This window comes from Eremomyces bilateralis (assembly GCF_010015585.1).
Source record: "Eremomyces bilateralis CBS 781.70 unplaced genomic scaffold P152scaffold_2, whole genome shotgun sequence".
In the NCBI taxonomy this organism is placed as follows: domain Eukaryota; kingdom Fungi; phylum Ascomycota; class Dothideomycetes; order Eremomycetales; family Eremomycetaceae; genus Eremomyces; species Eremomyces bilateralis.
Genome location: NW_022985068.1, coordinates 854080 through 880889, shown reverse-complemented (window position 1 = coordinate 880889; position 26810 = coordinate 854080). Strand labels below are relative to the sequence as shown.

General features: G+C 53.0%; 9 protein-coding genes across 9 annotated transcripts; 4 read left to right on the top strand and 5 right to left on the bottom strand.

The window, feature by feature from the left end:
• Window positions 1-450: 450 nt before the first annotated feature.
• On the top strand, window positions 451-1593 carry P152DRAFT_118991 (uncharacterized protein). The gene is made up of 3 exons (XM_033673683.1): window positions 451-686; window positions 739-932; window positions 1025-1593. Exons 1-3 carry the CDS (start codon window positions 616-618, stop codon window positions 1321-1323), a joined length of 564 nt encoding a protein of 187 aa, XP_033537941.1. The 5' UTR covers window positions 451-615; the 3' UTR covers window positions 1324-1593.
• On the bottom strand, window positions 1028-2578 carry P152DRAFT_478868 (60S ribosomal protein L42; the record flags this gene model as incomplete). Its single annotated transcript, XM_033681681.1, has 4 exons — window positions 1028-1560; window positions 1617-1801; window positions 1859-1951; window positions 2555-2578. 4 exons carry the CDS (start codon window positions 2576-2578, stop codon window positions 1521-1523), a joined length of 342 nt encoding a protein of 113 aa, XP_033537940.1. The 3' UTR covers window positions 1028-1520.
• Window positions 2535-3969, top strand: P152DRAFT_454574 (uncharacterized protein). Its single transcript, XM_033678613.1, has one exon. It carries the CDS (start codon window positions 2624-2626, stop codon window positions 3689-3691), a length of 1068 nt encoding a protein of 355 aa, XP_033537939.1. The 5' UTR covers window positions 2535-2623; the 3' UTR covers window positions 3692-3969.
• Window positions 3970-4612: 643 nt separating this feature from the next.
• P152DRAFT_388749 (uncharacterized protein) lies at window positions 4613-6444 on the top strand (the record flags this gene model as incomplete). The annotated part of the gene is made up of 3 exons (XM_033675944.1): window positions 4613-4953; window positions 5006-5330; window positions 5386-6444. 3 exons carry the CDS (start codon window positions 4613-4615, stop codon window positions 6442-6444), a joined length of 1725 nt encoding a protein of 574 aa, XP_033537938.1.
• A 1193-nt stretch (window positions 6445-7637) lies between these two features.
• Window positions 7638-8273, bottom strand: P152DRAFT_388942 (putative pathogenesis associated protein Cap20; the record flags this gene model as incomplete). The annotated part of the gene is made up of 3 exons (XM_033675958.1): window positions 7638-7829; window positions 7869-8132; window positions 8196-8273. 3 exons carry the CDS (start codon window positions 8271-8273, stop codon window positions 7638-7640), a joined length of 534 nt encoding a protein of 177 aa, XP_033537937.1.
• A 2710-nt stretch (window positions 8274-10983) lies between these two features.
• On the bottom strand, window positions 10984-12373 carry P152DRAFT_389599 (PCI-domain-containing protein; the record flags this gene model as incomplete). Its single annotated transcript, XM_033675991.1, has 2 exons — window positions 10984-11990; window positions 12094-12373. 2 exons carry the CDS (start codon window positions 12371-12373, stop codon window positions 10984-10986), a joined length of 1287 nt encoding a protein of 428 aa, XP_033537936.1.
• A 208-nt stretch (window positions 12374-12581) lies between these two features.
• On the top strand, window positions 12582-13531 carry P152DRAFT_118672 (uncharacterized protein). Its single transcript, XM_033673682.1, has 3 exons — window positions 12582-12842; window positions 12966-13302; window positions 13359-13531. The coding sequence occupies exons 1-3, from the start codon at window positions 12789-12791 to the stop codon at window positions 13364-13366; spliced, it is 399 nt and encodes a 132-aa protein (XP_033537935.1). The 5' UTR covers window positions 12582-12788; the 3' UTR covers window positions 13367-13531.
• A 395-nt stretch (window positions 13532-13926) lies between these two features.
• Window positions 13927-15475, bottom strand: P152DRAFT_409085 (uncharacterized protein). Its single transcript, XM_033676936.1, has 2 exons — window positions 14663-15475; window positions 13927-14606 (listed from the first exon to the last, which is right to left on the bottom strand). The coding sequence occupies exons 1-2, from the start codon at window positions 15051-15053 to the stop codon at window positions 14116-14118; spliced, it is 882 nt and encodes a 293-aa protein (XP_033537934.1). The 5' UTR covers window positions 15054-15475; the 3' UTR covers window positions 13927-14115.
• Window positions 15476-17125: 1650 nt separating this feature from the next.
• Window positions 17126-24946, bottom strand: P152DRAFT_470338 (uncharacterized protein; the record flags this gene model as incomplete). Its single annotated transcript, XM_033680967.1, has 2 exons — window positions 17126-23649; window positions 24601-24946. 2 exons carry the CDS (start codon window positions 24944-24946, stop codon window positions 17126-17128), a joined length of 6870 nt encoding a protein of 2289 aa, XP_033537933.1.
• Between the last annotated feature and the right edge of the window lie 1864 nt (window positions 24947-26810).

Genomic DNA, 26810 nt, shown 5'->3' with positions numbered 1-26810 from the left:
ACCATCCCTATGCAAGGCCGGAGGGACCACTGACACCAAGGATGGATAGGACATCGGGATAGTGAATAGGTCGAGTTTCCCGTGGGCTTGTCCGTGGGCTTGTCCGTGCTTTGGTACAGACTTATGAAGATAGGTTGCTTTCTTTGCTAATTTGTGGTTGCTCGTTCAGAATTAATGGATATTGGGATGCCCGGTAGCATGGACGGGGGCGCATCGGAGATTTCCCACTTTCATGATAGCGCTTTTACGAATTATTTACATGCGATTTTGTCGGTTGGCATCTAATACCATATCAGGAGCTTCAGCCATTTGTTGAGATCGGCCGTATATGAAATGATTGAGGTTTTGAGTATTACTGTTGTCCGTTCCTCCCTAGCGTGTTCTGCTTCTAAATTCCGCGCTTTCTAAGCAGCTAAGAAATAGTATTCGTCAGCCCAACCATCACGTCTACTCCATGACCTCATGCGCCGACAGGTAACAGTGAATGCTCGACTGGAATATAATAACCGACAATCTCGGTCTCATAAATGTGTACTGGTAATTAAATATCCGTACCCAAGCAATTAAGCAAACATATTTTCCCTCCTCTCCAATTGTATACCTACCTGCAAAATCATGGCGGACCCCTCCCTTTATACCTATCCTTCCCCTCTGGAAGGCTTCAGAAATCTACCAGACCTTCCCAAGTAAGCACTGGAACGAAACAAGTTTCCTAGGACGATGCTAACGTCGCCGAAGTGAGATCAACCTGGAGGATGGGAAATCCTACGTCAATCCACCGGTAGCTCGGCCATCCCAAGCGTACGATCGTTTCGCCGATCCTATAACGAACGGCAAACGCGGAGGATTTGATATTCACATTTACTTTCTACATACATCCGAGGATGAGGTGAAGTTCGCTCGCGAGCTCCACGAACGGATCCGACGAGAATGTGAGTCACCCATATCGCTCTTTTCCTTCCCCTGACTTCAAGAACATATACCTTCTCTACCATGGGGAGCCTATTTGCTGATCCTCAACCAGTTCCCGAGCTTCGGATCTACAAGCTCTTCGATAAGCCCGTCGGACCACACCCTGTCGGTATGTTCGAAGTCAATCTGTTCACGCCGCAGCAGTTTGGCGCCTTCATCCCGTGGTTGGTGATCAATCGCGGTCCGCTGTCGGCACTGATTCACCCGAATACGCTGCAAGGAAACGAGGAACGAGATCATACGCAACTGTCGACCTGGATGGGGGACAAGTGGCCGTTGAACTTGGGATTGTTCAGGAAGAACGGATTTATGAGGAGTGGTCTTGTGAGGGAACCTGGGCTTCCGATATAGTGAACACGGGGAGGGGAATTAAGAACATGACGACGAGCACCGTGCTATATTGACAGTTGAGCGCTCATGAATTGACTCTCATTTTTATGATGTTAAGTTCTTGGCTCGTCATTGCGAACCAGGCACCATGTAATGCATATCCACGCCGCCATGAAATCCCAGCCGTGCGAAACGTACAGTCAAATGAACCGTCATGCTTAGAAGACCAGCGCCGCACCCTTCGTCTTCTTGTCACCACTGCAGCGCACCGGGTCAGCAAACGTGAAAATCTCGCGAGGACGGGCCCGACATACCCCAATTCGAAGTGCTTGCAGCGCTTCAGCGACAGCTGCGCCTTCGTCTTGCATGCCGTGCACTCCAATCTCAACACGACCTTCTTCGTAGTCTTGGCTTTCTTGTGGAAGACGGGCTTCGTTTGACCACCGTATCCCGACTGCTTGCGGTCGTATCGGCGCTTTCCCTGGGCGAATTGCGAGGCCTGCGGAGATTCTCGTCAGTCCTGGATCAGGTTCACAAACGCGTGGGGACCGCGTACCTTGCCGGCTTTGTACTGTGTGACCTTGTGCTGGGTGTGCTTCTTGCAGTCCCGGCCCTTGCAGTAGGTGCGTCTTGTCTTCGGAATGTTCACCTAAAGCGCCAGTGCATCAGTATAATCCTTCAATCTGCAAGAGCAATGTATTCGAGATTCGGTCCATTATCCAATGTTTCGAGGTCGGTGCCGGGAAATTCGTCGGAACAGGATTGCGGAGTCGCCCATCTCGAATCGCCTCAGCATCTTCGTCGCCGATGATATGATCAAATATATCGGATTCAACGCTCCCATTCCGTATGCCTGGGCAGACTTCATTTGTGAGACGTTGTTGGGGTTCGATAGCTCGACTCCGATTCGCATATCCTGTGTCCGTAGATTCCCGGTCGACCGTCGATTTGGCGATGGTAAAGGCTATAATCGCGACATAGGAAATCCAGAGTACTGACCATTTTGACTGAGTTCGGCAGCCGGTGGTTATTGCGGAGGTGTTGCGTGGGAAGGATTGGAATGGAATATCGGGATGGATCTCACTTGACGTTCAATTTTTGGTGGTGTGTGGCTCCATCGGCTGGGAAGAGTTCACGTGATGTGGAGTCTATTCAGCCACATCTGTTCAGCCACAGCAGGGACCCCTGACCACCGTGAAATCTTGAAAACTCCAATTCTTTGCTGGGCTGGAATTTCATATTGGCTGCGAACTTTTTGATCTTCCTCTACATCCATAGGATTGAACACCTCGAATGAAATCAAGCCATTGTTTATTCAATTATGGCTGATTCAATCTCGGCTCTTTTGTCATCATTGAAGACTTCGCTCGAGTCCACCAAGGATGCTTTACCAGAGCCAAACGATGTCCTTCCTTCAAAGGATGGGATGTCCCTGTTGGACGTCAAGACGGACCTTTTCCTCTCCTATATGCAAAACTTGGTATTCCTGATCTATATCAAGCTCCGGAATCTGCGTGACCAGGAAGAAGAAGAGCTTGGAAATCAAATTATCGACAAGCTGGTTGAGTTACGCATATTTCTGGAACGAGGAGTGCGACCACTAGAGGGGCGTCTGAAGTACCAGATCGACAAAGTCGTCCAGGCTGCGGATGAAGCAGCGCGGCTGGACGCGCAAAAAAATGCATCTTCGAAAAAACGAAAAGGAACTTCCGCACGAAGGGCTAGCGACGCGAGTGCTGAAGGATCCGGAAGTGGCTCTGGCTCCGAAAGCGAATCCGATACCGTTACTGGAGAGAAGATTGATGACCTCTCATTTCGTCCCAACCCTGCAGCTTTCGTCAAGCCTAGGATACCTGCTGCTCATGACGCTCCCCGTGGAAAAGACGACTCCAGTGGGCTATATAAGCCGCCACGCATCGCCCCCACCGCTCTCCCAACCACTGAATCGAGAAAAGAACGTGCGGATCGTGCCCCGAAAAAGTCGGCCACTCTTGACGAATTCGTGGCCGGCGAGCTCTCCATTGCTCCGCTTGCCGAGCCATCGATCGGATCGACGATCCGTGCCGGCGGACGTCACATGCAATCAGCCAAGGAACGCAAGGAGGAGGGGGAGCGGCGAAAATACGAGGAGACCAACCTTGTTCGGTTGCCGATGCAGAACAAGAAGGACAAGACGAAGAAGGAGCGGATGGGCTTCGGTGGCGAGGAGTGGACGGAACTGAGCAGGGGCGTGGAGCGGATCGAAAAGTTGACCCAACGCAAAGACGAAGATCGGGGGGCGCTGGGGAAAAGTCGGAGACGGAAGATTGATGACATAGGGCCGAATGGAGCCGATGCAGGCGACGCTTGGGAGAGGAAGAAGAGGAAGGTGATGAGGGTGCGGAAATAGGACTATTCGCCGAATATGTTGTTGGCTCGGGGCCTCTGTAGGGTACATGATATCCCGGAATTGTTCAACGTTATCTCGACCGGGCAGCATGGAGTCCGGAAGCATCTTCTCTTGTTATTCTGGTGGGCAATGCAAACGAGATGTTGGGATTTAAGCAAGGGATTTAATACACATTCCCGGCGACGCGAATATCCGTTTAGGATCGCGATGTTGTATACCGCAACCCCCCTTATTTGGTTTTACACGTAGTAAGACAATGACTCTGAGAGAGCTATCCCGAAATCCAATTGCAGGTGAATAATTTGTGAATCTAAGACATTCCCTACCGCAACGAATATCAATTCATATAATTATCAATTCATGATGGAAGAAGGTGAAGTCAAGGCAAAGAAAGTGAAAAGTGGGTCTGGAGAGTCTCCGCGAAAGAAGACGTCCAATAAGATTCTCCAGAATTTGGCATCGACACCAACTCGCCTCAAGTCGCGATGGAAAGGGAAGAAGGCCCAATTTCAGCACTATATATATTCAATCCATTCACCCGCCGTATCAACGCCGTCACCAAGCCCCAAGTCGGTCTCGAAGAAACGGGCGAGTGTTGGTCATCCAAAAAAAGCTCGGAGTCCCTCGGTCAGCCAACTTCAGAAGCTCTATCAAAATGATCCAAGCACCCTCGAAGTTCTTGTAGCAGGACTGAAGACGCTCAATACTGCGACCGAGCCTCTGCTAGAAGATGATGTTATCTTTGCTGCACTCAGCGCGACGCTCAAGGGACATTTCGGCCATTCCGACCTCGTACATATCTCGCCCGAAACCGCAAGAGTCTGGATTCCAACCCTCTCCGGCATTCTTTTGAAAGAGAAGGAATCGAGGAAGCTGGGAAGAATACCGTCCACCGACGAAGCAGTGGAAGAGCAAGTCAAGATGGCGTTCTCCACGAACACTTTGGATTTATTCTTGAAAGAGGTCAACGCGATTGTCCAGAACGGAGATGGCGCCAAGCTGGCGAGCTACCTGATCATCGAACCTCCGTACGGCGAGATCTATCAAAAGATGATCTCTGAAGTCCGACAGAGGTTCCCAAAGGGCAATGAGGACGCATTAGAGCAGAAAGTCACGGCTCTGCTGTCGGCTGCGCGCCATGGCATCGACGGGTCGCCCTGGACGACCTTCATCAAGTTCATCGTGCCGTATCTTGGCTTCCTCCGGGATGTCAATTTGCAGAACCTCCTGGATACGTACGATCTACTCAGTGACGTTGTACAGTATGCGCCGACTCGAGTCTTTTCCTACATTTGAAAGCTAATGACGGCTTAGAAAATGCACCGCGGCATTGAACCACCCGAGCATGGGCGTCATTGTCCTTCCCACTATCGTCAGTTACTCTAAGGTGCTGGCGAGGCTTGCCATCGGCCTTGATAAGAAACCGGAACTGATCGCTCACCTGGCGCAACCCGCGGGCGACGATGATGGTGCGCAAGAGACGCTGCCCGAAAGGGCCGCCAATATTCTTGTCGCCGCGTTCAAGACGTGCCTGGCCGATCGAACTTCGTCGACATTCGGGGCGAAACCTGGCAAGCCGGAAGGAAAAAAGGTCGGGATCTACACTATCGCAAACGTTTGCCTCAAGATCCTGTTCCAGGTAACATCTTTCTTTCTCATGTGTCTATGAGATCCACCGCTAAGTTACTTTACAGTGTAATAAGACGCGGAACGCGGAGCACATCTTCACCAACATATACAAGCAATCGCCACCGCTTGCTATTTACCCTCGACAAGACCGCGTCACATACCTCTATTACCTTGGCCGTTACCAATTCCAAAACGGGCATTACTATCATTCGTCTCAGTGCCTCAACGAAGCTTACCGGCTGTGCCCCATCACCTTCCCCCGCCAACGACGCCTCTGCCTAATCTATCTTATCACTGCCAACCTCCTCCTCGGCCGCTTCCCCAGCGCCGCCCTCCTCTCCCGCGAAGAAGCCGTCGGACTCGCTGACCGCTTCAACCCCATCATCCGCACAATCAAACTCGGCGACCTCCAAACCTTCCGCTCTGTCACCTCCTTCCAGTCCCCGCACGCCGCCTGGTTCCTCCACTTCCGCATCCTCCTCCCCATCCAAAGCAAGGCGGAAACCCTCCTCCTCCGCACGCTGATCCGCCGCACCTTCCTCCTTGCCGGCAACATGGGCGACGCAGACCGCCGCATCGCCCCGACTCTCGACCTCGAATACGTACTGCATCTGTGGCAGTGGATGGAGCGGCGCATCCTGACCCCGCTGAGCGTGCTCGACGGCGGCCCCGGGAAGCGGCACACGAACTGGATCTTCATGGGCGACGAGACGCCTGCGGAGGCGCGGTACGTCGACCCGGATTTTCAGGGCATCGAGGAGCTGGAAGAGGAGGGCAGTGGATGGCGGGCGGAACCGCCGTTGCCGGATATGATGGAGGTGGAGTCGCTGTTCGCGAACATGATCGAGATGGGGCTGTTGAACGGGTTCGTGAGCCATCGGCAGCTGCGGTTTGCGATCACGGGCGCGCGGCAGAAGGGGGCGTTGGCGGCGGGGTTTCCGCCACCGTGGGAGACGTTTGAGGGGAGGTTGGAGTTGGATGACGTCCCTGGATGGAAGAAAGAGCAGAAGAGTGCGTTCGACCATGGGGGGCGAGGACCGTTTGCAGCGTTTGGTGGGCAGGTCGGGCCGGGAACGGTCATCAATCTCTCCGGGGCGAGGCCGGTGGGAACAGGGTTTGGATGATGTACGACAGGATGATCAATGAATGGAGAATTGAGGGTATCAAGCGCCACCCTTTATCCATTCATACCCTTTAAAAGCTTTATACCCCCCCAGAAAGCTGCTTCTAAACTAAGCTATCATAAATGAGCTATTCTCATCGAGTCCAAATGATAGCAAGTGCTAGGTCCTTCAAGTTTCAACCGACTGTGTGGTCTCCTCTATAATGCCTTCCCTCGACTGTCCGGTAATTTTATAGAAACTTCCATCGGACAGAGCCTTATTTCCGCAGTGGTTGGATATTTCATCTAGTCCATAACACGGTATTAAATAGTACCTGGTACGGAGTAGTATGCTCCAAGTTGCTGGCTTGATGTCGAAGTTGTCCCTAAGGGGGTCAAGAGCCGCGTTCTGGCCAATCGGATCCACGAATAATTGGCTTGGCAACCCAAGTCACGATATTGCCGAGGGTTTTAAGTCGTAGGAAACAAAACCACAGTTCATCCGTCACTATCGCCGTCAACTTTACTGCCAGCTTGCTGTTGGAAGTCTGGGAGACCGGAAATAGTAATACCTCTACCCGATGTCTTCTCTGTTCAACAAACGCGAGCCTTGTGTAGCTCTCAATTCACCCGAAAACTGTTGGTAAATGGAAGTTCAAGCATTCGGTCTCACAAGGGAACAATGCAGAAGAAGCCAGATACCGTCCGTCTATTCATAACTAATAAAATCGAGTAGGAGATACATGTGAGATAGGGCCTCTCAACAGACAAAGGATTCTAAAAATGAGCTCGGATGGCGATCGAAGGGCCAAATGAAAGCGAAGCAAGACTCCAAAATCGAAACATCCTCATCAAACCTCCTAGGTCCGCCATAGCGATATATGCCATGGTGTATTGTATTTTCCTTGACTCAGCCATGCTTTTATGCGATAGCACACCCGCCAAATTGTCGGAAAAGGTCTCTTCCTCATCAACCAGCTTCCTCCTGTCGACATCCACGTTCCTACTCTTTCCAAGGCCTCGTTTCGTCCCATCATCGCCCGTCCCGAACTCTGCGGGAGAACTCCGCATTCTCTAGGGTATGACTTCGAACACCGTCGTTAACCATCTCGAAGGGAAAACGTCCCCATGGACCCGCCATCGACATCGTGCGCCGGTCTTCACCGCGCAACCTCCACCGTCGACCGCCCACCGCAGACTCCTTCGACCGTCCACTTACCGGCTATTAGCCGCGCCGTCCGCCTTCGACTTCGCTTCCTTCCCCACATGCTGCACCCACTCCTTCGCGAACGCCAGCACGTCGCCCGCCACCTTCAACTCGGTGCTCACGACCGCCTTCGCGAAATGCACGAGGCTCTTCTCCTCGCCCGTCTTCTGATACTCGTCGCCCCAGGTGGCGTACAGATACTCCTTCCCCTTCCCGACGAGCGCGACTGGATACCCGACATACCCGACGTAGCCGCGGACGCCGGCCTTGATGTCGTCGGTGGGGGTCTTCACCTGGGGGAAGGTCGAGTCGACGCGGGTGAGGCCGTGGTCGGCAAGCTGGTCGATCTGGGAGACGTACGGCGCGATATAGCGGAACGGTCCCTGCAGGTAGGGCCAGCTTTTCTCGTAGGTGGAGCTGGCGAGGTCGACGGACTTGGCGCCCCAGGGGTGGGATTTGTAGGTGGAGAAGCTGTCGGAGACCACGGGGTAGGATTGGAGGTGCTATTGGCCGCATCGTGTTAGCTGGATCGTATGATACGGAGATGAGCTGGAGGAGAGACTTACGGAGAGGAACTGCGACGATGGCTTTTCGCCGTTGGTCAGGGGCTTCTCGTTCATGGTTTCGTTCTCAGCGTGCGGCATCGTTCTGGAGAGGTATGAAGGTTAAGTGGCTCGGTGGCACTTAGGTAAGGATACTGAATGGAGGACAGGTCAGTAACTGCGAGCTTCCACGTTGTCTGGGGTGGGATAAAGGCGGTGGTATAATGGGCTTGCAAAAGATTACAAAGGTAAGGACGGCAGATAACCCTTCCTCCTTGGTGCGACATGGAAAAGTTGGCAGGTCAGAGAGAGCACAATTGTGTTGGTGGGGTGACTGTCGTATTGAGGGACTGATAAGTGATAAGGAGATCAACACTTACTACAGGGAGTGCGATTGCTGGTTTGGAAGGATGAAGAGGCTCTGAGAAGCTTGGAAGAAGGTACAGGAAGAAGCAGAAATAGTGTTCATTAGATAGGACATAAATACCACGGGATAATCAGGCAGGAGGCAACGGTGGGAATTTCTGTTATTCTGTTGAGGGGCCTATTCGCAAATCATGGCGATTTGAGCTTTTGTTGCTGAGAGGTGACGAAGCCTCGACGACTGGGGTGGCGTCCTTTTTCACATGTGAAGATCGATTTTCTACGGTGGATTCTGAATTGCTGGTTCAGCCCTGCTCCCCTCCCTGAACATCCCTTGTGACATAAAGGTGGTCCTCCTCCATCCTCCATCCTCATCCACTCCCCTCCATCAATCGTTTATCACTATCCCTCCCATTTCCGACCGTCGTACGTGTAACGAGTGTGCAGACTGCCTTGATGCGTAAGGGAACCACTCGATCTGCAATCGCCCGGGCTGCCTCTCCTGCGTCCAATTGCTCCGATAAGCTTCCTTGTTGGATTCTGCTTACGGATAGGCGGTAGGGAGCGCATCCGGTTCCATCAACCACTGATATCAGGGTTTCATGTTCCGTTCGAGTAAAGTTTCGCCTCTAGAGAATGGCAGGACTTGTCGTACGGTGTAGAGTGTAAAGGACGAATCACGCAAGCAGCTAGGACGCAACAATACGCCCACAGCGTGTCTGAGAACCGTTGATACCCCGCGCCTGTCCTCCCATCCTCACTGTATCACCGTCCCATCAATTGGCTGCATCATAAGTACGGTGATGCAAACAATCTGCGTCAAACGCCTCGCTCAACGGCTGCCATCGTGTCGAGTGTCGACCCTCCCCGACCAGCCCCTAAGTGGTTCACTTAATACCGTGACACAACCACCCGGTCGGAATCCCTCCATGTTCCGCCCTCTTAGGCTCCTACTCGCTCAATCTGACCCTCGGAGCCACCGGCTCCCTCCTGTCGCCTCGTCCCCGCTTCGCCAAGCGCGATACGGCTCGGATTCCTGCACTCTCCAGCCCTGGGCGTCAGGATTGAGAGTAACGGCACTCCAACAAATGCCCGCGGGTGGTAGATTGCACAATCCCACAGTGGTCGTGTCGTGCCATCATCGGGAAGCTTCCCTGACACCGTCGGTGCTGGACGGGATAGTGCCGTGAGAATGGCACGTCGCATCGCATTGGGGATCCCGGACGACGATCGAGGATGGGCTGCGGAGGGTTGGATATCAGTAAATTCGGTGTCGACGGACATCCCATTGAGCGGCGCCGACATACCGCGGAACGGCGACCCTCCAGGCGCGAGGCATTGGCGCTGGTGGAGATTTCACGTCGCGGTTATGAAGCATCGGGTTTGGACCCGCCTACGCGATGACGTGCAGAAGCGACTAATTAATTCGCCTGATGGTTTGGACGAAAATCCTCGAACCGGTAGGTTGGGATCGACATGTGATACATGAAGCAAAGGGTTCTCGCCGAATGCATGATTGACTAGGTAATACTATTCCTGTTGCTGTTCGATGGATTCCGTCCATGCACTTACTATAGTTCTGCGTACATGCTTCGGCTTAGCGAGCTGCCAGAATCGGATTCACGCAGTGGCTGGATTGGCTCGGAGGATGGATTAACGGAGGTTGATACCAACCGGGAAGGATAGTGGGCCGCTGTCAAGGCAGCACGGGCATTCAACATTTTGGATTTGGTGCTTGGCCTGATTATCGACTGATGTCGTGATGGAACATGGACTCAGTGGTGGCAAGGCCTAGATGCCTTGGGGCTTGGAGGCAGGTCTGGGTAGAGATACTTGGACAATTGGCGAAGATATCAAGTTGGACCCAGTATTCGACACCTTTCACATGCGGATAGAAGTCGTAGTCAGAACACTCGAACGGTCGAACCAGAGTGGATCTGTCGGTGGCGTCAAATATTCCTTAATTGTGCTTTGTTCTGTTGGAGTGTTCGCAATTGCGAATGATTTGATTGTTAGTTAGTCAGAGCGCGGTTGAATCTTTTTGCTGAGGATCCACCCAACCTCATGCAGTGCGCAGCAAGTCTCTCAACAATGTTCGGGTTATTAATATTATCCTAGGCGTGATCGACTTGGGTTGTGTTGAGAGTTGACAGTACTCAGTAGGCTACACGGATTGGCTTCATTCTTGAGGCTGAGAGGGAGACATTGATGTGAGAACTCTCCAGAGCAATCGATTGGGGAATGACCACAGTTAAAGCGAAAGACTGAATAACAATCCAGAGAAGGATGTCCAAAGACTGCGCAAATGGAATTCGGAAATCGTAGATCCCGTCTATACGGTACATAAGTTGGCCTCTTATCACTGCACCAAAACGCCCCACGATGCACGGTAGGCTTCAATGACGCCGGCCAGGTATAGCGGATTTGCTCAATGACTCCTCGATGATTCTCACTCCAACATGGAAGCCTGGTTGGTGTACAGCACGTCCACCACGTTGCTCAACTTCTCGATCGTCTCCAGCGCCGCGTCGTAACCCCCATCCCGCTCTCCCTCGTCGTACACAATCAGACACTTCGTTCCCTGATCTAGCACGCCCACGATCACCTTATCCAGGATCATCTGGCTTAGCTTCCGCTCCACCTGGTGCGTGTCCAGCCCCACCTGCTTCGCGACGTGCGCGATCTCCACTCGACTGTACGGCTCGATGAGCTTCACCAAATTCTGCTCCAGCATCGCGTCGTAGAGGTGCGCGAGGTGGCTGGCGACGAACCGGTCGGCCCCGAGGTTCCAGCGGAACTTCGTCAGCGCCTTCTCGTACTCCTCCAGGCTGCGGTTCTCGTGCGCGCGCGCCACCGCCTTCATCGCGTCCAGCCCGGGCCCGGCGTACCGCACCGCGTGCTTCGAGAGCAGGATCGAGGAGACGTCGTTGCCGGCGTTCAGCATCACTTTGCAGAGCAGCATGTATTGCAGTGCCGCTGTGGCCTTCTGCTTGTCCTCCTGCGCGTGGTAGCCCTCCAACGCCTCAACGAAATAGCTGAACGCCGTGGAAAAGTCCTTGTCTTCGGCGTGGAGCATCCCGCTCTGCATGTCCAGCGCCGCCTGCAGAGCCGGGGGCGTGTATACGCTCGCCGCCGATGTCCGGGCGCTCGTCAACGCTGCCCGCCCTTTCGGCACGTTGCCCAAGGCATGGTAGATGCGGGATTCCAAGAGTTGGACCTCGACGAGCATGAGCTTGTCGTCGAGGCGCTTGAGTTCGCGTAGGAGGGTGTTGACGAGTTGGAGGGCTTCGAAGTAGGTTTTCTTCTCCATGTAGAGGGCGACGAGGCGGGTTTCCAGGGACTGGCGGAGGAAGGACCGGCGTTCGCGGTTGGCCCAGTCGATGCATGAGCGTGTGATGGCGATTTGGATTTCGAGTGATTTGGGGATCCCGCTGAAGAGATCGAGTAGTTGGCGAACTGTTGACCCAGGCTGTCAGTATATAGACGCATCCGCCGACGAGATAATAAGAAGGTCGTGCCAATAGTCTCCATAGCCGACCAGCCATCGTGAATCACATACCTAATTTCGCCGTCTTCGCCTTCGCGAACCCACTGAGCGAATCTCGTGTTTGCCCGACCAACTCGGCCAGCTCGTTCGCCTTATTCTGGTCGCGGTACAGCCCGCCCAAGCCTATTAACGCCGACTCGAACGTTTTCATAGCCGCTTCGCTTGACCCGGGATGCCGTGATAGCACATCTTTGTAGATGGCCTCGGCCTTTTCGGGCGAGCTCTTGGCCAGCGACTGCGCTTCGGTGAGCTTCGGGGTGTCCGCCGAGCCGGACGTGGTCGCTGCAGGCATCGTGGAGAGTTAGTGTGGATCGGGGACTGTAGGGCACGGTGGCTGAGGGGAGAAGGTGATGAGTATGGTCGTGTGAGAGAGAAAATGTAGAGTTGTTCAAGCAAATAACACGCAGCTGCAGGTCCAATGTCAAGGCATCAAAAGGTGACGATGGAGTAGATGAACCTGGAAGGAGCGACGGACGATGGGGATGGATGCGCTAGTCCCAAAGCAGTCTAGCGCGTCGGATGTCGGGGCGCTCGTTTTTCCACACACATTTCCCAATCTCTCAAGCGAATTTGACATCAACGAACTTCGAACCTGGTGATTGGAGCAACATTCTTCTTTCTGCACATCGCACACGACGCAGAAATGAAGTGTAAGTTTGACGATGTATCGATTGCATGAGGAAAATTGCTAACGCCGTGCGATAGTCATGAAAGTTGGCCGTGTGGCCATTGTCACAAGAGGACGATATGCCGGCAAGAAGGTACGCACCGAACACTCCCTCATGACGCCGTGCGAACCCGCGGACCGGGAAATATTCCCCAGAGTCGATGAACGCAGAAACGAGACGATGAAGCCATCAGTGTTCTAACAGCGCGCCCTCCAGGTCGTGATCATCCAGCCCCAAGACTCAGGCAACAAGTCCCACCCCTTCCCGCACGCCCTCGTCGCCGGCATCGAGCGCTACCCATCCAAAGTCACCCGCCGCATGTCCGCTGCCCGCGTCACCCGCCGCTCCAAGGTCAAGCCGTTCATCAAGGTCATCAACTACAACCACCTGATGCCGACCCGTTACACCCTGGACCTCGAGGGCCTGAAGGGCGCCGTCAACAACGACACGTTCAAGGAGGTGAGCCAACGGGAGGAGGCAAAGAAGAACATCAAGAAGACGTTGGAGGAGCGGTACCAGAGTGGGAAGAACCGGTGGTTCTTCACTGCGTTGCGTAAGTGTTTTCCGCCCCCCGTGAATTTTATGGGTGGAATATTAACGGATGATCAGGGTTCTAAAGGATTCGATAAGGATTTCCTTTCATCATGGGCGTGGAACGGCTGGCATTACTGCGATCATCGGGTCTGCTTTCACGAAAAATATGCATTATGTAGCTGGTTGAAATGCACATGAACTGGCGAAGCATCCGTGTCTGAGCGCCAGATGAATCAATGCTGCAGGTCCATTGTGTGTATGTGAACCGAAGCGCCGATATCCATCACGCTTCGCCAGAGAAGTGCCGACGGCTGCGATATCTAGTCAATTGAGACGCATGTCATGAAAGCAAAGGATCTGATTTGTGTGACGAACGAAAATCCGAGTTGCAATTGGGTATCTGAAACGACTGATGAGAGGAATGGCGACAACGAGATCAATCTCCGCGTCCTGTCTCCCCGATTCCCATCGCTACGAGTGCCCCAAATATGAACACCAAATTTCCCGAAGCAGCCCAAACATTATTAAAACAGAAAGAAACCCAGATTCCCAGCTCCATTCCCTTTCCGCAGCCGCCAAACGATCGCAGTTGTAGAACTTTCTCTACATGCGTTCAATGACAGCCGAGTTGATCGCCCTTTGCATCCCATCATTCCCATGTCCATATTCCTGCGCGGCACTGCTGCCTTCACCACCTCCATAATTGCTCCCTTCAGGGCCATCGGCAAGGCGAGTCATCTGTTCCGTGACGCCTTGGTTGCTGGACGGCAAAAAGATCACCTTAGTACAAAGAAAGTTAGCATGCAGGGGTGTGTTGAGGAAGCGAAGGGACTTATCTATTGGCAGATTTTGCCATCTGCTGCATGGCCTCGAGGTATCGAATCTGCATGGCCGGTGCGCTGGACAAGATATCGGCGGCCTGCCTCATCAACTTGGCGCTCTCGACTTCCGCACGCGCGGCGATGACCTTGGCTTCTCCCGTTCGCTTGCTCTGCGCCGCCATGGACAGCGAGTCTTGGAGGTCTTGGCTGAAAATCAGATCCTTGATGAGCATACTTTCCACGTCCACGCCCCAGCCGGCCGCGATTTCCTCGACGATGCTGCGGATGTCTTGCGCGATCTCCTCACGGCGTTCGATGACGTCTTGAAGCAGGCGAGCACCGACGACGTGACGCAGCGTGGTTTGTGTGCGTTCGACGAGAGCTTGGCGGATGTTGCTGATGCCGAAGGCGGCCTTGTGAGGCGAAGTGATACGGTAGTAGATGACGGACGTGAGGTAGAGAGAGACGTTGTCTTTGGTCATACAGACCTGTTGCGGGACCTCTGTAGGTTCAATCAGCTTTGGGCATATCAACCAGCTTCGCATCGCAAACACATACCGACAATCTGAATCTTGACGTCCACCTGAATGATCTTCTCGCTCAATACATTGACCTTAACAAGACCTGGATCAACCGCCCTGGCGAATCGGCCGAACTTGGTCACCAAGCCCACGTTGCCCTGGTTGACAGGTCGATACGGATTCGGGAAGGGGCAGCACGGAACGGCACCCAGGGTACCAATAACCTGTCCGAAAGCGTCGACCATGCCACCATACCAGCCATGTGCCGATGCATCCTCTGTGTCGGGATGGATGTCCTGCGCGTACGAGGGCTGTAGGTCTTCACGGCGCGGAGGTTGCACCTTGATGAGCGGCTCGGGTTCACGAGTGGCGGGAGCGCCGTTGATCGAATCGCCGGCGTCGCGTCCTTTGCCAGTGTTGGAGGCCATGACTACTGGAATTGACGATTCAATGGAAGATTGTCGGTGAGACGATGCGGATGTGGGTGCGAGAAGGCTTCGAGTGGAAGCGGCTTTGTGTGACACTTTTATTGTTTCAAGGTGAGTTGGTGCTGCAATGCTGAATGCTCACGCCCTCGAGAGATGTGGAAGAATGCTCACTCCAAACAATGTCGTATAAGTCTCAACAGCGATCGAAGGATTTCGGGTTGAGGAATGAATGCAGAGCGAAAGCGAAAGTTGAACGGCGGATGGAGGGAGCTTAATAGATGAAGCGTCTCCAACGGTTACTGGATGCATGTACTGTGGTGTCGTCAGGCCACTCCATGAAGCTGTGAATGCGGATCCAACGGAAGGAACGTGGTGATGTTTGACCGGGATGCGCCTCCCTACAATGTACGAGCGCCCAATACTGAGCCTTGTGGAAACCATGATGAAGACGGTCGATGCCGAATGGAGTTTAGTCCGGGCTGCCCAGACGCGGGGCGGGTGGGCTGTGCTGCACCCGCACGTGACTATCTCACTAGCTTGCAATTTGGATATCCCCACTGGGCACTGCCGGTTCTCACGCCTCCGGAAATTAGCGAATGAGAGTCTTTGTCCGATATCACGATATGAATGAATAGTAAGCACGTCCATCGAATTAGGCTTGGCTTGTTCAAGTAGTGGTTAGTGCGGTTTGATAGTCGATTGGCAGAACAGGATTCCATGACTTATGGCAATGGCAAGGCACAGCAAGGCAGACGGGATCTGAGTACCTTCATGGTGCGTATTGACGGCACAGGAATATCCGATCGTCCGATATCGTCCTCTACACTATGGCATTGATATACATTCAACCTTGCCAAGTAGTGCCAGTGCTCTCCAGCTTATTGTGATTCATGGTCGATGTCTCTCGTTGCCTCCGTGAAGACCGAAGAGCTTTCCAGATCCGAAGCATTCTCCCTTGGCGTGTTCCCCGAGAGTTGCAATGTCGATGTTGCCGAGTCGGTCCGCGAGGCGCTCCCGATGGAGATTGCCGGAAAAAGGAAACGCATCGCGTAAGCCTTTAGAAGTATCGGAATATCTGTCTTGAATGATCATGTGAGGCATTCTTCGGCTTCGTTTCGATGGTGCCGTGCGAGCTGTTTGCGGAGTGGTCGGAATAGCGAGAAACCCGCCCAAATCTCCTGTCGTCATGACGGCTCTTGGATCTAGTTGCGTCCGTCCACGCCACGAGGCCAATAGTGGCTGGTCAATCGTGTCATATCCTCGAGTGCTTCTCGGGCAGGTGACCTTCCAACCGTTGCCATGGCGTAGTGAACACAGCCACTCGTTCTGAACATCGTCCCTCCAGCTTTTGATTTCCGTGCCCCCATGGGTCCTATCCCTCTACCGTGAATCGTTGTCCCGGCCGTCACTGGCGCATCCGGACACCGATTCCTCGCATGCGCAGCGGTTCCTCAACCCACTGCAGGAGTCTCTCGGGCCGGCAACCAACAAGATTTTCATCAGACGTCCGATATCTCGCATGCGCAATGGTTCCCCATGCCACTGCAGAAGCCTCTCAGGTCTTCGGTCCTCTTTCTCAATCCCTTTCTTCCGTAAAACTCGCCCCCGTGTGTCTGGACACCGGTTCCTCACATGCACAGCGGTTCTCCAACCCACTGCAGGAGTCCCCCGGGCCAATAGCTCACCTTCATGCTCTGGCACATATAGATACCGATTCCTCACATGCACAGCGGTTCCCTAGCCCACTGTAGGGTCTCTCATGCTTGTAGCTCAGTAGCATCTCTCGTCTTCCGATACCTTGCATGCACAGTGGTTCCCCGGCCACTGCAGGAGCCTCTCAGGTTCGGTTATCTTCTATGGCTAGGTGCAATACCATCGTCGCCATCCACGTCTCCGGTCGATAGGGAAACAAGGGCAAGTGTTGGCCGACACGCCAACATCACACCATGGCCTCGATAGGCGGTGGATATACAGGACTGCGGTCGTGAAGCAAGCAGACGAACCGTACAATGAAAGCAAAAGGGACCCCGCTCCCCGTAATCTCCTTTCTCGCCGTGATCAACGTTGTGTCTTCACTCCGAGAATGTGGCAGTCAGTTTGATAGCTGAAGCGAAGTTTCCAATTCTTCGGACTACACCGTCGCTCTCCCTTTCCCTCGCACTCCGGTTGAGTTCATAGCGAGACTCTATCACCTCCACCGTTTTCGTCGCATCTTTCGGATCCGGTATCTTCACCTTCTTCGACACTAATTCGAGGACGCTTCCGACCTTCTCGTTGAAGCCTGGCTCTTGTAGAGGTGCATGAATGTCAGCTGGGTGAGGAGAAATAGCAAAGCTTGCCGGGTTGACCGCTTCCTCAAGAGACCGCACAACCCGCGTACGATGCTCCCTATGCTCCAGGATGTCAACATCAATGGTTTGTAAGGAGACGAATCTCCAGACGAAAATTTTATTTTTCTGGCCATATCGTCTGCTCCGGCCAATGGCCTGGCACATTTGCATTCGGTACTCCTGCTGAGTCGAGGCCAACACGGGACAAAGGAAGATGATGTGGCGTGCCTCGGTAAGGTTGGCGCCGGCCACACATTCGTCGCCTTGGTTTAGAATCAGGACTCTCATCTCGGGCTCTGTTTTGAAATGAGCGAGCTTCTCGTCTGCGTCCTTCATCATCTCGCTAATGCCAGCCTTCTTCTTCCTTGCAGAGTCACTCGACGGGGCCTCAGAAGACAGAGTGAGGTGACCAATCTGGAGGAAATCGAGGACGCGAACGGCTTCATCGCGTTGACGTGTAGTGCTCACGAAGAGCAGAATCTTGTCGTCTTTAAACATTTCGATCAATTGGCCAACTCTGCACAACTTTTCCCCGTATTTGCCTGAGAACGGATGAACTTGGTATTTTTTGGAAGGAATAAGATCGTGGAGGCGTACGCCTACGATCTTGTGGGCGAATCCATCGCACCCATCAATGGTGCATGGAGGCGTAGGTGTTCCGGTCCCATGGCATGCGTCGCAAAGGATGTGTCCGCACAAAGAGAGGACTTGTAAGCGTAAAATATTCGTAGGCACGCTGCACTTGCTGCAGGCCATCGAAACGTTGGAAGGGAGATAAGGCGCGAGCTCGATCATGCGCTGCGTGTGTCTCACGAAGCGCAACCCTCGTTCATGTTCAACAATATCCTTGGCCGCTCTCCGAATACGGAGAATCACTTCGCGGAAATTTGACATGGGGGGTTTTTTCCAATCGGCAACCAGAGGGTTTTTTCCATCTTCTTCGCCTTTGTCGGGTACACTGGTGTCCGCTACACCAGACTCCACATGCTTGATGAGAGAGGCGAAGCGACGGGTGCACTCAGGGTCGTTGTAAGTACCCTTTATGGTCCCTTGTTTCCATGTTTCATACCGCTGCAGGATCTCCGTCATATCGGCTCTTTTCTGCTGTTTGTTCGCCATATTCGCCTGGCAATAGCAACCGTAGGCTATCTTGACGAAGCCTGTGAAATTACCATTGAAGATCTTGTCGGACTGGCTTTTCCGGGCGGAAAGTATGTCCCTCAGAGTTTCTCCCGAGAACACCGTCGCAGACTGCTGTAAGGCCAATGCCGGGCTGCTCATACCATCGAGAAGTCCCTCACAGCGGGAGATCTTGTCGTCCTCGGTTTTGACATTGTTGTCAATGATGTTGAGCAGCTGCGCGCGTTGAAGGTATTGCGCTTTGTGGTCGGGATGGAGGTATACGGGCATGATGATCTCGTAACAATCGACCCCATAGAGGTCCGCCTCATTCTGTCGGACGAATACGTCGAGGAATTTGGCCGCTTGTCGGTTACGGGCCTGTGTCCACATCGTACTCCGCGCTTCTTTAAACTGCGCAAAAATCTCGCCTGGGCTGCGCTGCTTCGACTTCAGCTCTGCCATGGTATATCGAGCTACACCTAGACTGATGCCAAGGAGTGTGGCGACGCGATTGACATCTTCAAAGGTCGATAGCGGAGGGGTCCCAGAAAGGAGCCACCGAGCTTCGGCCTCCAGAGCAGATAGCTCGATCAGCAGTGTCTGCTTCCGGTTCTCAATATCCGTCCTCTCGTTCACGTACGAGAACTCATCCACGATAATCCGCCTGAATTTGAAGGCCTGCAAGGGAACTCCAACAAACTTGTCCTTTAGGTCCAGTGCCGGCTCACTGAATCGATTCCCTGTAAATATCTCTTCTTTCATCTTGTCAAGACGGCGCTTCCCTGCAAACTCCTTCGTGAAGGCGGCCTTGTCAGACCACATCCGGCTCGCCTCTTTCTGAAATTCGGTCATTAGCGTCGCGTGGTAGGAAGCATAGGCGCGACCTTTGTAAATGACCGGTTTCGGAACGGCGGCGAACTTCGCAAGGTCGTTCACGTATGTACTGTTAGTTAAGATGTCCCAGTTTAGGACAATTATGCGTGCGTTGCGGACTTTGGCTATAGTGATCTTTCTCAGATCACCGATCGTCCTAACCGTTAGGACCTTTTCCCCGCCAAAGTATTCTTTCGGGAGGAAGATCTTGGCTTCGTCCGCCCATTGCTCGACTAGGTGGCTTGGACATATAACCAGTGTTGCATCAACCTGGCCGGGTTCAGTTTGTGACTTCGCTGGCTGGGCTTTGAACTCCTTCTGGCTTGCGTCTGGTTTCTTAACAACGTCCGTGGAGATGAGACCCAGAGAGATGATGGTCTTTCCATAGGAGACTTGGTCAGCGATAACACCGCCCTTGACAAGGACCTTTGCCTTTGCTCCAACGGACAGTCGCCAGCCCACTTTCTGCACGCAGGCTTCCTCCCATTCTTCGACTTCGAAGACCTTTCCTCGCTCCTGCTCCAGCATCCATTGGAGTGATCGCTGCTGGTCGTCTCTCAGCTTTAGGTTTCCGTTGAAGAGACCGGTATTCACATATGGCGCTGTCTCCTTGTTACTCTGAAGAGTAAATACGGGAGCGTGGTGGTCAGTGGAGGGCACGAAGAAAGGGTCGAGGCGCCACATTGTGCCCATTTCGATGAGCTGGCTCCGTTTGATGGGTGCAGCCAAGGTCTCGCTCAGTAATGATATAGCCATGTGCTCGAGTAGCCGAATACTTCCGCTTACTCGAACTGAAAGCCGGGAGTCGCCGTCTTCACTGACCGTCGCTGACAGTCGTGGCGGTTGCCGTTTCAATTTCATCTCGTAGCGACGCGCGACAGCGGGTTCCTCATATGGGAGGAGGGATTCCATGGTGGCATTCGGCCTGTCTGTATCGCGTTTCCAGACGGTCATCGGTTTACTTGGTGCACACGTGAAACAAAGTGCAGCTGGGAGATCTTCCTTCGAGATCGTTCGAATCGGGATCGGTCTGGGGTCCTTGCCCAAATCGCTCTGGATTGCTTGAATGGCCCAAAGGAAATTCCCCGCGAGCTCTTCCGGGATGCCAACGTCCGTCAGCGTGTACCACCGTGCTTTGGTGTGTTGCCACACTTCCGGTCGCGGCACCCGTACTGTGACCAGGGAGAAATGGTCATCGCAGCTGCCATAGTCATGGTCCGAAAGGCCGCTCCGGCCATAACCTTTTACGGTTATGGCGGAGTCGACAACTTCCAGCCGGGTCTCCATTGGGCACCATTTTCCGTGGATACGGAGTACTGGGGCAATACTCGTATCCATGGCCATCGTGCTGCCACCAGAGATCGCCGCGATCTTGTCGGGGGAGGGGGAGGGGGGATGGGGTGCATGGTCTGACTGGATGGGTAGACCCCAGGGGCGCCATGCTGAGTTCAGCAAGGCGATTATCGGCCGGACTTGGCCGTCGTCTAGTCGTTCGTGCTCCGGGGAGAACACGAATCGATCGGCCTCCTTGCCGTCGAACTTTGACATCTCCAAGAAAAAGAAGACGTTCTCGCCCTGGCTTCTGCCCTGTAAAGAATATAGGCAGGAGAATGCTGTACCGCACTTGGGGAGGTATCGGTACGTCCCGGAGATGCGGGTCCTCGAAGAGGGCTGTTCCATATCGAAATTTGAGGCGTCAATCTCAAGTTCCGACGGGACTGTCTCGTTGGCCCACCTCTCAATCCCCGTTTGGGCCCTTGCCGAGGGCGATTCTCTGACTTTGCCGATGATGGTGATCGGCATCGGGGGCGCCTGCTCCAGGACATTTCTGTCTGGAGTTAGGCTGGGGCAATCGAATGGCTCTAACCATTCCCACTCCTGGCGATAGCTGGGCTTCCAGAAGTCAAACTTGAACTGACACTCGGCGACGGGGAAAAGTTCCAAAAACTGCCTCAAGGGGTCACCGAGGGGGAGCGCGTGGTCAGGTTTGATGAACAACCGAATGCGGGAATGGTCATTGATGACTATTTGGAGCCGGGCGTCATCATTGCCGTACTGGACGATCCAACTTGTCGACCGAATGATCTGCTTTAGCGACAGGGGCTGTGTAAGAGCATTGCGAGTCCGTAGTTGAACCCGATCCCTCAAGGTTATACTGCCAGTTGGGTTCTCAGTGTATCCTGTAAGTCGAATCTTGAGCGGAAACGATTTTGCCCACGTCTGCTTGAATTCATGGGGTTCTAATCTCCCGTCACTCTTTCTGTTGTTGATATCCCAATGCTCAACGTGAGGAGGTTTGTCAGAACCCTTTTTGGGCTCCTTGCCAACTATTTTAGGGCTTGGAGGCGGACTCGGTGCCCGTGGGAAATTGGTCGCCGTCGTGACGACTTGGTACTCGTGCTCCGGATGTTGGCCGCAAGTGACGCAAGTGGTGTGGTTGCAGCTACGGCAACGCTGGATTGCTGAAGGAGCAACCCGATCGAAGCCTTCGCAGTAGCACTTTCGGGCACTTTCGATTGCTCCGAGTTCAACATCATCATATCTTGGACTCATTCGAAGGCCTTCAAGATATGATCCGAAATTGCTAACACGAGGTACGTCTATCTCATCGTCGTATTTGCCGGGCATGACATCTGGGTTCCAATCCTTGGCTCGTGGATCGTCGTCGCCGCCCGCATACGGCTCCAGGGGAGGGTGGAAGTCGGACTTGAATGTTTTGACCTTCTTCGCCGTTTTCTTCTCATCTCGCTTTTTTGCTGGTAGAATCCCATTGTTTGCGTGTCCGTTCAAATCCTTGGTATTCGAAGAACTAGCCGGATTCGGGTTCCGCAGCGGGAATACCGCCAACATGGCGGACAATATGGAGGCTCCGATGACAGTCGTGCTCATCGCGTTCCCTGCAAGATCGGACAGTTCCTCGTCCGTCTCGTTGGTTAGAGAAATTGTGTCGATGGGAATGCCTTGTAGGTGAAGAAGTTCGAATCCAGTAAGCGAACGGCCCTTGTAGGTCAGGTACTTGACACCTCGTGGCGTGATGCAATTGATAACGTGTTGTGGGTAGGCGTTCATGAGACGCTCTGGGTTTTGTGAAATGTCGAAGACCATCGCCTTAAATTCAGGGTCGACTTCCAGTTCACAGATCGCCCGAAGGTTGACAACTTCCAAAAGGTCCAATTCTCGTTCGGCTCTTCTGAGAATCCAGTCTCTGTCCATGTACTCTCGCGGTCGGCATCCCCCATTGGAAACCCACTTGAGGAACTCGCGTTTGTCACCCAATCCCAAATCTTGGCGCACTTCTTCATGGCGGACCTGAGACGCTTCCCAAGATGTGTTATTTGACTTTTTCGCTGCCCGGTCCCACTTGGCCTTCTGAATTCGTGGGTCATGTTCGGGAAGCAGGTAGTCGATGAATGTTGACGAAGCAGGACGTTTGAACGTTACTGTCAGATGGCGTTTCCAAGCTTCTACCGCTTTCCTCGCATCCGTTGGGCTACTGAAGATTGCACGACGGACAACGATGCCATAGCCTCGCTGACGAGTGTGCGGAATATAGTAGTCTTTAGTATCTACTTTCACCCACTCGAACTCGTAGCCAATCGCATCGAAGCTTGTTTTGAGCCCGTCCCATTTGCATCCCGAGACGTTCTCCACAAGAATGATATTCGGATACCACTTCTCCGCATATCCGATAACGGCACGGAAGGTTTGGCCAGATTGCCCGTCTGCTTCGAGGGTTTTCTTGTTGGTATTAAGGTTCGAAAAGTCGACGCAAGAAAATCCGACAATGAGGAAATCGAGATTTCCAGGGATTTCCGCCTCTCTACCATATGCGGTGGTCGCCTTCTCGAATTTCTTTCGAGTCATCTCGACGACGTCTTTGAATAACAGTGAAACATCAAAATTCCGTTCGATATAGGCTTGCTTGAACGGCTCGATTTCGGCGCTGAATTCGTGACTAAATTCGATGCGGCGTTTCATGTTGCTCTCAAGGCCGGTATTGATCATTTTCCATGCAAGAAGGGGACTCTCTGTGCCTGAGCACATCGTCGCAACACGGAGCGGCTTGTTGCCAAATTTTGCCGCGGCCGCGTCCAGGTTGGCACCCAATGCACGCCCTACCATGTCTTCGAACATGTCCTTGACATCGGTTATCGGTGCAAGGGAGAAATCGATTTTTGGCTTCTTGAGCGCTATTTTCTGCTCATCGTTCAGCGCTAGGACTTTGGTTGATGCATTCCCAGCGCCGTCTCCATCGACAGAACCCGAGTCATCTATATGTTGTTAGCATCAGAAGAAATGTGGTGCTTTCAGTCCGCATGGTTTAACCTGGAATGACAAGCATGAGGGGGGTTTGGAAAGAAGTCGATGGGAGGAAGCGAGCACTGATGCAAAGGGTTTCGCGAAAAGGATTGAAAACCGTGAGAAGATGCCAAAAAAGAAAAGGTTCCAGGAATGATTGCGTTGAATGTAAGGAGAGCCAGGATAATGGAGGGAAAACTTGGGGGCCATGGTGATAAAGCGGGAGATTGTTGGCATGCAAGCTATATGACGGAGCAATTTAACATAAGGAAAGGGGTTGAGCTGTTTTGAAGTCGCCGATGTAAAATGTGTTTTGCTGGCATCGGTATAATCCATGAAGAGTACAAAAGGGGCTTTGCTCGCGCGACGATGTTGCGTAAATTCAGGGGAAGGGTACTGGCTGGCTGAAGTGGTTGGATAATGGGGACATCCCGGGGACAGAAGTCATTTTTTGTGTAAGCCAAAACGCCGAGCCACTAGTGAGGCGAGTCGGCCACCACATCTAGCGCCTTAAATTGACGGCATTGGAAGATAGGAGACTGATTGACTGGTCGCAAGCTAACATAAGAAGCATCGATGGGAAGTATAATAATGGTGACTTGTCACGATATCCTTATGCGACAGCAAGAATATCGAAGCGATATCATGGGGCTTTACTGGAACTGTAGCTGGAAATCCAGGAGGATTGGCGTGGCAGTGTGTTTGTTGGTGTGACATTGTGTTGGTGGGCAGTGTTGACGTGACAGAGTAGTGAGATTCGATAAGGGTATGATATGTAGCTGTCAAGCAGTGTGGCAGAGCCAGTGATGTTCTTCAGAATGGATGAGAAAGCATGCCTGAAATCCTGCATTCTGCTAAATGGCTTATCGGGATGCCACAATGAGGTGGCCGATGTAAGGGGGATAAATGAAATGTCTGCTTACCCGCTGAATTATCGCCATCAGTATCGCTCTCATCGGATTGCTGCCGTGCCAGAGGAGCCTTGACCTTGGTAGAAGCCCGTGTTTTTGGCTGATGTTTCTTGATCGAGGGAGATGGCTTGTAGCCGCCAGGGTTATCGGTGACACCATCAGGATCGTCGACGATGTCGGGATCATCGATATCCATCGGAGTTGGTTCATCGATAGGCACGGTCGCTTTGGACGAACGCGTTATCCTCGCTCGCTTCGCAGGGGCAGGAGCATCGTCAGAAGGAAGCGTTGAGGACGCGGTGGGATCGCCCGCAGGAAGATCGTCCTGCTTACGCTTTCCGATCTGCTTGGGAGGCATTTTTGAGGTATGAAAGAATTGTAAAGCGTCAAAAGAGCAAGATGAACGTCTGTAAGACAAAAGGATGAAAAGTATCCAGAGTCGATGAAGTTCGTCAAAAGTGAAGCTACTGTTGTGAGAACAAGAGAAGAGTGAAGTTTTTGAAAATCAGTGCGAACGAGTGGAAAAGATAGATCACCACATCGATTTCGGGGGATTCGAGTGAGGCGCTAAGGCATGCTGTGATGTTGCAGGTGTCTGTGGAATACCGAAAGTATTGCGGGAGTGGGTGTTCCGCCTGGTAAGAGGGGTGCACGTGCTGTATGTATATCGAACCTATACTTTGTGAAGCAGCCCAAAATATCAAGGTCAGGGTATGCTCAAGCGGCGAGGGGGTTCTTTGTTAATATGATTCAATTTGACTGACTTATCTTCCATTCGAAGGTCATCAATAGGGCCCATACCTCCCCTCTCTCGTCGTCGAACTGCCTGGGAGGAAGGAGAGCAACTAACATCCACTGACGGGAATGGCAGAGATCGAGCGGCTTTCAGCTCCAAGGTAAAAGAAACACCATCAAAGACCTCCAAGAGATCACCTATATTATCATCAGGGGTTCAGCAATCAAATGAAGTTAAGCGTAACAAAGGGGACAAGGGACCAAGCCATCGACATACCTTCCAGCCCAATCGACGGGTATCTCCCGATGAGACCTCTGACCGATTCGTGCAGGCACAGAGGCAGCGATATCCCAATATCCCTTACGGGAAGGCGGTGATACTTTACATGCACGCATAACCCCTAGAGCGAAGTCCGAACAAAGTCTGGGGAGCAAACCGCCATCGAGGCACTATACCCGAGTTTGCTCTTCGGGTCACGTTCGGAATTTCTGCGGATAGCCGCAATTCGGATTGTGTCTAAAGCTTGCAAAGGTTTCTCAAACTCTGGAAGGCTTGGACATACATACCGGAACCCTTAGGCCTGAGGGACCCAAGAACAGGAGGAAGGACAATCGAGGCGACGAGCCCCTTGACACAAAGCGCTCTCTAGACAGCAAGACGAGGGCCAAGAATGCAGGCCACGGCAGGGGAGTCCCGGTCCGGAATTGCGTTGATTCGGCACAAGCACTGATTTGAACCCCTGAACCGAAGGAACTTCTGTGCGTTCGACTAGAACCGACTGCGGTAACCTGGCTATATCCCATGGACAACGGTATCCGTAACTACACGAGGTGAGTGGGCTGTAAATTCAAAAGCATGGAGTGGAGCTGAGGGCTAACCACCGAGAGCGACCCTTGCACCATATAGAATACGGCAGTCAGTACACTTGATACTACAACATCGTCCTCGACAAAGCCTGCGCTACATAGGGCAGGACTAGAGGCCCCTACCGAGAACGACATGTACCGGCGCTAAACGATGTGGACACTCGAGTCGATATATCCCGATAGCTCCATATCATTTTCGGCGGTTCAGCCGATGTCGACGATCTGTTTGAGCGGATGTAGTTGAAGCACAAACCTTGGGGGTTCGAAGAGATGGTCATTTGAAGGCTACAATACCGCGATGATGCAATCGGCGCAGACCTGGTGATACGTCGGCTTGTTAAGTGCAGGAGGCTGAGAGGGGGGCACCCTTTTATCCTCGGACAACTCTTGCACTTTCGGGGTGGAACTAGTCCAAAGGCTCCTGGGCTTGGTCCGGAGCTGACTAATGGTCCTCTCGTTAATAGGGGTTCAAAATATGGGCTTGACCAATATGACTGAACGCTCGATCCCCGGCTTGGGACACAGAAGGATGGGGCGTCGGCCTCTGTCTTGCCTTACCAGGGAGCGGTTTGCCTTGAAGACGAGACCAACAGTCGACCCAGCCGCATGGTAGAGCGACT

What these genes read in the sequence shown, in the direction of transcription:
- P152DRAFT_118991 (XM_033673683.1), top strand. Translation starts at nt 616, where the DNA reads ATGGCGGACCCCTCCCTTTATACCTATCCTTCCCCTCTGGAAGGCTTC. An exon ending in AATCTACCAGACCTTCCCAA is followed by an intron (nt 687 to 738) that starts GTAAGCACTGGA and finishes ACGTCGCCGAAG; the next exon opens with TGAGATCAACCTGGAGGATG. An exon ending in CGAACGGATCCGACGAGAAT is followed by an intron (nt 933 to 1,024) that starts GTGAGTCACCCA and finishes ATCCTCAACCAG; the next exon opens with TTCCCGAGCTTCGGATCTAC.
- P152DRAFT_454574 (XM_033678613.1), top strand. Translation starts at nt 2,624, where the DNA reads ATGGCTGATTCAATCTCGGCTCTTTTGTCATCATTGAAGACTTCGCTC.
- P152DRAFT_118672 (XM_033673682.1), top strand. Translation starts at nt 12,789, where the DNA reads ATGAAAGTTGGCCGTGTGGCCATTGTCACAAGAGGACGATATGCCGGC. An exon ending in GACGATATGCCGGCAAGAAG is followed by an intron (nt 12,843 to 12,965) that starts GTACGCACCGAA and finishes CGCGCCCTCCAG; the next exon opens with GTCGTGATCATCCAGCCCCA.
- P152DRAFT_409085 (XM_033676936.1), bottom strand. Translation starts at nt 15,053, where the DNA reads ATGGCCTCCAACACTGGCAAAGGACGCGACGCCGGCGATTCGATCAAC. An exon ending in CGTCAAGATTCAGATTGTCG is followed by an intron (nt 14,607 to 14,662) that starts GTATGTGTTTGC and finishes TTGAACCTACAG; the next exon opens with AGGTCCCGCAACAGGTCTGT.